The sequence below is a fragment of the Saccostrea cucullata genome, unplaced genomic scaffold (genome assembly GCF_032062105.1).
Source record: "Saccostrea cucullata isolate Sc308-1 unplaced genomic scaffold, CSIRO_AGI_Scuc_v1 ctg18914, whole genome shotgun sequence".
Lineage (NCBI taxonomy): Eukaryota > Metazoa > Mollusca > Bivalvia > Ostreida > Ostreidae > Saccostrea > Saccostrea cuccullata.
This window is the reverse complement of record NW_026939635.1, coordinates 1-9074: the sequence shown is the minus strand read 5'-3', so window position 1 is coordinate 9074 and position 9074 is coordinate 1. Positions and strand designations below refer to the sequence as shown.

Sequence of the window (9074 nt, the reverse complement as noted above, 5' to 3'; positions counted from 1 at the left end):
CTTTTCTTATCCGCACTCCTCCTTTACCACTGAATAAAATTTCACGATACTTTCACAGATTCTTTATCACATAATGCCGTTGTGCACCTTCTACGTTACCTTTTTATCTGACGCTTATCTCGGGTCTCTCAGAACAAAGCATGGACTTTGTCATTATAATCATATGGGAGGCGGGGGGAGGGGGTATGTTATTATTAATTGCTCACAATACCTCTAGTTCTCCTGATGGGCTCCAAATCGTGTTAATAAATCTTATCTTATCTATATCCTTTCACATTTCAAGCGGGAATATAATATATAATATAAAAAAGTCGGGATAGAAATTAAAACTAAGTGGGAGGAGCTTCTTTTAAAGGCAAGATAAACTTTTCTTTATACTTTTCTGGGTCATTTACAAAGGACAGGACAATCGCCATGCCTCTTGTTTATCCTGTGTCGATATCCACAACCGAAATGCACACTGGTGGAGAACCTTTAAGGATCATAGAAAAAGGATACCCAGAAATCAAAGGTCGAACACTTCTGGACAAAATTAACTATCTCAAAAGTGACTTGGACGAGTACCGGAAATTGTTAATGTGGGAACCGCGGGGACACTATGACATGTATGGAGCGCTGCTCGTGCCTTCGGATATAGAAACGTGTGATTTTGCTTCAATCTTTATTCATAACGAGGGATACTCCACAATGTGTGGGCATGCTGTGATTGCAATAGGACGTTATGCCATAGAAAAGGGGCTCGTAAAAAACGTCACTGTTCCAGAGACTCAGATAAATATTCAATGTCCTTGTGGGCCGGTGGCTGCTTACGTCACATATGATGGGCAGAACACCAGCGCCGTGAGGTTCCAAAGTGTGCCTTGCTTCGTCTTTAAACCAGGTAGACATACATAAAACTTTCAGCTTTTCCAGCACTAACTATGCAAACTTAGCTATAGAGGCTGAATTTTCCCCTTCTAATCTTGAACCTTTAACAGTTGTTTAAGCCGTTGGAAACAACACCGCATTACTTTTTGCCCCCCGCTTTCGTGGATTTAGTGGAGCTATGACTTTCACATGTGCATTCCTTGTGACAAGACCTGTCTTTGGGTACCACCAAATTTGACCTTTTGACCTTGACCTGGGAGTTTGGCCCACTTTTACACAAAAATGATTTTACTTTTATAACTTTTGAAAGGTAGATACTAGGGCTTTTTTTTATTTCACATATGTATTTTTTGTAGTAAGACCTTTCATGGGATATCAACAACTTTGACCTTTTGACCTTGGAGATTTTGTACTTATAAAAAAAACTTTAACCTTGGCCATAACTTTAAAATGGTAAAGGCTAGGGCTTTCATACTTCACATATGTAATCCTTGTGAGAAGAACTTTCATTGGATACAAAGAACTTTGACTTTCTGACCTTGGAGTTTGGCCCATTTTTTAAAAACTTTAACCTTGGCCATAACTTTTGAAGGGTTAGGGCTGGGGCTACTTCAAATATTAAATCCTCGTGACAAGTCCTTTCATTGGATATCTAGCACTTACACCCTTTGACCTGGAACTTGGAGTTTGACTTATTTTTTAAAAACATTAACTTTGGCCATAACTTTTGAATGGTAAGGGTAGGGCTTTCATACTTTACATAATTAATCCTTTTGAGAAGACCTTTCATTGGATACCAAGAACTTTGACCCTTTTACCTTGACATTGGAGTTTGACCTAATTTTTAAAATTTGGGTACAAATATATTCAATGTGCGTTTCATCGTCGGAAAAGGTAAGAGAAGCGAGACCGACCGTGGGTTTCCGACGATGTGTGCGTTTAAGGAAAGTTTAATTAAAGCTGACATGAATTCTTAAAAACGCAACATTTTCATCTATGTACGACTTGTTTCATACCAACTATAGCCGTATTCCGCCATATTTCTTTCAGATACATTGTCTCATTGTAACGATATATACCCCAATGCGGTCGTTACACTTGAATGATTTTTTGGCTTGGGTATCGACTTGTGCACATCTCCGATGGTAAAGCATATGAGAACACATGAGGTGATCAAGACATTTCAAAACCACAACAAGCAACATAATAATCATATTTCTGAATAATTATTGATTTGAATCAAAAGGAAAAAATGCAAGTTTGGAAGAGACATTTAGATGCATGAGTATGTATTTTACAGTGCGCATATTTATGCAGAATAAGCTTGAAATAAAAAGCAGTAAAATCTGCAAACACATTTTGAAATTATATCATTTGAATGGAACAAAACAACCTAGACGTCTTTGATTTGCAGGTCCTAAAGATGCAATTGATGCTTACGAGAAAACACCTCGAACGCTGTAAACGTACCCATACCTGGAAATAAGGTTCCTGCATCGGTTCGAAGATGTGCACAAGTCAAGTGATATACACCCTGAATCCCATTTATTGAAATATGCATCACAAAAAAGAAATAAACTCCATAAAAGCTCAATAGTAAACACACTACATTACTCCGTACAGACTAGCACGTCGATACACTTAGTCCGTGCTGATCACATTTTGATCAGGGAAAATATCACAAGTGGAAAGAGAAGTTATTTGGGATTTGCGCGGCTGAAAGGGGGGGTTAAAGTATTATAACTGCTGTTCATAAGCTATAATTGTGAATTGTCTATCTACATGTACTTTTAATATACATTCCATACAAAGTCATGTATATAGTCTGCAGTTGGTTTGCGTCGCAAAATTCTTTTGTCAATTATAACTGATTATTTTAGTACTAATCTCAAATCTAAACCAAATAATTTGAGGTACGGTAATTATTTACTTCAAATCTTAAAAGCAATTCACTACAAATTTTTATGTGTACATCTATACGTTCATTAACACACACACAAACACGGAGAAAGGCCATCCCCTGTTCAGATTGACATTTAGGCATTTGATTTTTTTTTAGGCGCGGGGGGGGGGGGGGCATGCAAAAATAATTGACATGATCGTTATTTAAATATTCTTGGAAGACAGGCATTTCTGCTGAATTCAATTTTGAGATTTTTTTAAAAATGTGTCACTTCGACCACAAAGTATGTGCATTTTGAGGAATGTAACTGTTTTATGTTGTTACAGAGAGTCTTTCGAGATTTCAGTATCCCTGCCTGATAGTCTAGCTATTTTTTTTTTGTATAAGAATAATTTCTTTAGGAGTATTTTAGAGATAATTTTAAGAGCTAGAGTAGGGATACTTGACACTGGTTGAATACGGATAATTTTTATTAACTCTTTTGTATATTGAACTCTCTCTTTCTCCCTCTCCCATCCGTAAGGGCAATAATAGGTATAAAATCCCACACACTTTATGCTGTACCATTTATTAAGCCTTAGATCTGATCAAGGATTTTTCTCAGACGGGATGTCGAAACTTCATAAATTGAATAATAATTTTAATTTGGACAAGAAATTAACCCAAACGCCCAAATTGAAAGAGAAACTAGAGGTATTGTGAGCAATGAGCTCACTAAAGGATACCCCGCCTCCCATGTGGTTATACATGTAATGGCAGTCCATATTTTGCTGTTGTCGCTAAACCCAAAATATGTGTCGAATCAAAAAGCAGGCACGTAGCATCGTATTTAAAAGTGGTGGCCAGTCAGAGATTTTTTTTTAATTACCTGAAAAAGTTGACAAGCAAAAAAAAAAAAAAAACAAAAAAAACAAAACCACGTGCACACCTTCAATTAACATTTCCTATAGTATAAGTTAGGTCGCGGAAAAAAAGTGGGCAGTCCCCCCCCCCCCCCCTCTGTTGCTTCACCCCTGAAAAGTTAAATAGGAGTTGCACAATAGTAATATGTAATAAACCTTAGATTCTGTGAAAGTTTCATTAAATTTCACTAAGTGGTACAAGATGATTTGCGGATAAGAGATTGGTACCCCAAAGCGTAAGAGACAGACGCACGGACAGACGGACGGACATAACGATTACTATATACCCTCCCACTTTTCAAGCGGGGGACATAATAAACGTGAAATATACATCACAGGAATGGGAACAACATTGGGTACTTTCTCAATTACCTTCTCAAACGTACGTGTCGAACCTGGACCTGGACAACAGACAAGAGAATTTTTAAAAAAGTTAATTGTAGGTAGAATGTGGAATTCTCATGGGGAGTTTGCTCTCTCTTCCTATATGCTTTTTCTAATAATTATTTATGTCTAGAAATTTAATTCACATTAAATTCTATTTTCATTATCATTGCACCACAGAATCAAACTCGTTTATTATACTCCTCGCAATAAGTTGCGTGAGGTATAATGTTTTTGACCCGTCAGTCAGTCTTTTTTTTCTTTTTTTGGTCAGCGCAACTTCTCATACACCTCTGCACAGAGTTTTGTCCAATTTTGCAGATATTTATAGGAGACAATCTGTGTGTAGATTTGCACATCACCAGAAAATTCTGAATTCTTTATTGTTTCGGGAATTTCCGCACTTTCACATTTAGATTTTGGCCATATCTTGAAAATAGAGATGAACAGTTTGTCAGCGCAATTCCTCATAAACCGCCACACACAATTTCGTCAAACTTTGCAGATACATGTATTTAGGACACAATGTGTATAGATGAGCATAATACATGAAAATTACGATTCCTTTATTTTTTTTCTGGGAATTTCAGCACTTTGACTTTTGGGGAAGCGTGGGGTATGTGAACTTGCTCACTTTTTTTCTTCCATTGTGCATAAAATTATAAATAACTTTGTATCAAATTATATTAGTTCTAATAAAGCCTATACATAGTATTTATTTGATAATAATTAATCTGTTTCAGACGTTTTTCTTAAATTACTTTTATGAGAGTATTAATATGCATGTTTTATTACCCCCCCCCCTCTCCTATCAACAAGGAAAATATCTTCAAAAGGTGAATGATTCGTAATAATACATGCTTTATTATAAATTTATTGAAGTTAAACCATGTAATCATAAATTTTATTTACTACATTTACAAACAAGAGTAATGTTTATTTTTGAAAAAAAAATTTCAACCCCACTGAGCTTTCAACCTTTGATATTTTCCCTGACCAAATAAAATGATCGGCATGGGCCACGTGTGTCCAAGCATCTTTTACTATTGAGTTAGCAATGGATTACATGACTTCTGAGATGCATTTTTCAATAAAAGTAAAATAGGATAATTCTTTCGACATGTGCACACCCCTGTAACGATAGCAGTATTCAGGTAAATGTTTTATCACTGCGTTTGACGCGTTTTCTCGACCTGCATGGATTTTTGCTATACATAAATGTATTCCATGTTAGTGTACTTTTTATATTGCAGCAAATGCATTCCAAAATAATTTAATTCTCGGTATAGCTCTATTTTTTGTTGAATTTTTACTTTTCAAACATGTATTGGTCAGTTTGTGGACTTCTAAAAACTATGCTATCGGAGATGTGTACATGTCGACAGCCAGACTAGAAAATCACTCAAGTGAAACAGTTCTACAGGGCTATATATAGCAGGTACAGGTGGCCAAAAATCTTCGCTTAAATATGGCGGAATCGAACAAATATGTCGGACGAGGGCGTTCAGGAGTGTAGTAAGTCGTACAAAGATGAAAACTGATGCCTTTTTAAGAGTTCATGTCAGCTTTAATCTTCGCTATGTTGCCATACGGGGTCATCAGTGTTTCACAAACGCATTTTGTTCCTTTTAACTTTTGATTGAGAAGAGATAGGGCTTTCATATGCCTTGGCCTTCACGATTGACCTTATATTTTTCATAAGAAAAATCAACTTTGGTGATAATTTCTAAATGACACATAATATGGCGTTCATATTTGTTCTCTACTATAATCTAGCATAAGAATCGATACGGTCTTTAATAAAGGATGATTCCACATGCTTTTTGGTGAAAATACATTAGGTCCTTCCTGTGGCTGTTTTAGACAAAGACCGAAAACTTCATTACTGAAAACAATCTCGGAATATAGATGATTAATTCTGAACAAATTGTCTGCATACCAAGGAAAGATATTCTCAAAATTATACTTTGATCTTAGTCTCCATTGCATTATGCCGTTGAAGAAGGAGAAAGGGCAAGTACGAAAAATAGCTATTAATGTATTTTTTAAAAACGGTTCTTCTTTTCCCCTGGCATTTGTAGTAGTTACCCCATATCATACTGTTGGTTATGTGTAGATACCCGATGGGCGTGGTCATAATGACACGAGGGAGCGTAGCTCCCGAGTTGTCATTATGACCACGCCCATCGGGTATCTACACATAATCAACAGTGTGATATGGGGTAAATGACTTGTACCATAGTTTTCAAAAATCATTCATATGTAAGTCATCTTAGGAATCGGTCGGACTGATTCGCGTGATTGAAACATTAAGTGTTTGGTTTCAAAGATGCATTTGGATTTTCTATGATTTTATGCTCCTTCGTGTCCTTCTGACCACGACCATCGAATATAGGGTAAGTGATTTGTATACAATACTTTTCAAATTTTGCCCTAAACTCGGCACTCAGGGTCATTGAGCAGTGAAGGATCTTCTTCCTGTCCAAACCTTCTGGGATTCAACTCCTTACTTCGTGACTCTAGGGCAGGCACTTTAACCACTGGGCTCCGCAAGCGACATAAAAATTTAACATATCTAGGCCCGTTTAAAAAGTTTGATTTATGTAATTGAAAAAATGACGAGTTAGGTTTCAGTGATATATGTTAATTTGATATGTTTTTTTCTGGTAAATTTCAATCGTCAAAATTACATACTAGCAATTTAAATCTATTATGAACTTGGTTTAACTTAAATTTTTGTAAACCTGATACAAACTTTGCCGTGCACAGTGGTACGTTGATTGAAATGTTTGTTAGGGGTTATGTATATTTCAATTTAATGAAAATTAGATCTTTGATCGGCTAGATCCGCAACCGAAAAGGTTATTTAAGTACAGTAGTGTACAGATGTTTTTATGTCAAGTATTTACCGCGTTTCCTTTGTTGGTTATCAAAACAACGATATAGGTATTGGAATCTACTAAGCTAACGTCACCCTGGTCATTACATTATCCCAAAAAATGTTTTAAAAATCAAGCGATTTCTGAAGGTTTTTTTTCTTCACTTTTAACTAAAGTTAAAGTATTAATGGCCGTTTTTAACTGTTATTTATTACAAAATGCTGTGGACAATTGGAAAATTTTTACTCCTTTTTACTACCCTTAATTTGGTATAAAACCACCAAGATAACAAGCCCGTATCATGCGTATGATTGTTTCATTTAAAAACCGTGCTTGATCGTTTTATAAATAGTTCTTTTGTCCCGACTCGATGGGCGGAGTTATAGAAAAGTGTGGGTTATGTACAGAAAACCCACACTTTTAACAAAAGAAATCACACCTAACTATGGTACAACTGCAAGATACCAGGGGTAATTTTTCTTAATTAATCCTGATGGGAAGAAAAATAATTTTCCAATTTCAAATGTTTAAGTGTTTGGATTTTTTAAAAACGTTTAGAAACTGGTTTAAAAATCAGAATGTTATTGAAATTTTGAATATGTTTCATACATTACAAAGATATACAAAGCAGATATTGAGGAACGGCTCAATGAGCAATTGCCGGCTTATGTGATCCTGTTCAAGACAGGATGTTAACCCCATAGTCGCCTGTTACGTGTAAAAATATAGTTCTTACTCTCAACCGCTTTTGAGATGACACAAACGCTAAATAAAGCAACAAAAATAAAACAAAGTTTTATCTAAATAAATTAACATATTTAGTACCTTTGAAAACTTCAGTCTTAAGTCAAAGAACATCATTGGTGTAAGGAGTTTTGATAATCAGTGTTACAAGTATCTTAGTTCTCTACACATACGAAGAAAAGCAGGAGAGGGAACCAGACTGGCCTGTTTGTTTATTTTCAGTTGCGGTACCAGATTAATTCTGATTCTGACAAAATCTGACCGTGGTATTAGGATAGAAACTCATATCATTTATATTGATAGATTTAAAATGATTTTTTCATCAGAATTTTAAATCCGATATTCTTTTTTTTATCTGTTAATACAATATAAGAGTATGATTCATGTAAGAAATTCATAATGATTCTACTCTGTAAATGAGCCCGGCTCTCTGTACTTCTGAGTACTTTGATAACTGATTCCACGATGCACTGTTGGAAGAAAGACGTATTATTTTCCAGATCTGAGCGTGGATGTTCCTGGCTTTGGTAAAATAACGGTGGACATTGTGTATGGAGGAGCTTTCTATGCCATTTTGTCAGCTGGACAATATGGTCTGGATGTCAGGAACTCACGAGTGTCCGAGCTGAGGGCAGCGGCTGGAGCCACGACAGGTAAGGGAGGGGGGGGGGGGTGTCGGACCTTTGAACAACGGAGTTCTGTAGTAGTAATGAGGGGAAACATTATTAAACCAAGGTATTGAGACTGAAAGGGTAAAACACAACTTGTGTCGTCATAGTGAAGTGAATACATTGTTGGTGGCTTTTTGTCCACTTATAATTAAGTCCCTCTGCGTGCTGCGTTTACTAAAAGGAGGGGGTGTCGAGGGAGGAGGTCCCTGGAATTTTCATGATTGTCACTAAATTAACATCGAATATTATTTTATTTATTGCCGACTTTTTCGTATTTATTTTTCTATTAAGTTTTTGTTGACATTGCTTTCTTTTCAAGACATTTTGAGAGGGCAGCTGTTGCTGGAGCACCCCGAGACTGAAGGCGTGTCTTTTCTATATGGTACGATTCTAACGGACGGAAACGATGACCATTCAGATGAAATTACAGACACTATGTGTGTGTTTGCTGAGAGAGAGGTTAGTATCGCGTTCTGTGGATTAGACACTAGTCACTATAAAATTTCATTTAGTTTACACCTTTCCTTGGCCCAAATAAATGTATTACATCCAGTTGATATCATAAGCGTGTAATTTAAAGAAGATAAATATTTAAACTGATGTATAAACGTTAGATGTATCACACAATCGACGTTGAAAACACTGCACCAGATCGGTTAATAAATCAAAGGGATGGAAAATCTCAGTAACAATTTTAAAGAGGGGAGATCATAGTAGTATAAGC

At 36.1% G+C, this 9074-nt stretch overlaps 1 protein-coding gene across 1 annotated transcript; it reads left to right on the top strand.

The window, feature by feature from the left end:
• Positions 1 to 355: 355 nt before the first annotated feature.
• LOC134253486 (trans-L-3-hydroxyproline dehydratase-like) lies at positions 356 to 8809 on the top strand (the record flags this gene model as incomplete). Its single annotated transcript, XM_062736007.1, has 3 exons — positions 356 to 880; positions 8180 to 8332; positions 8670 to 8809. Coding segments are annotated over exons 1-3 (759 nt in total), but the record flags the coding sequence as incomplete, so codon positions are not given.
• Between the last annotated feature and the right edge of the window lie 265 nt (positions 8810 to 9074).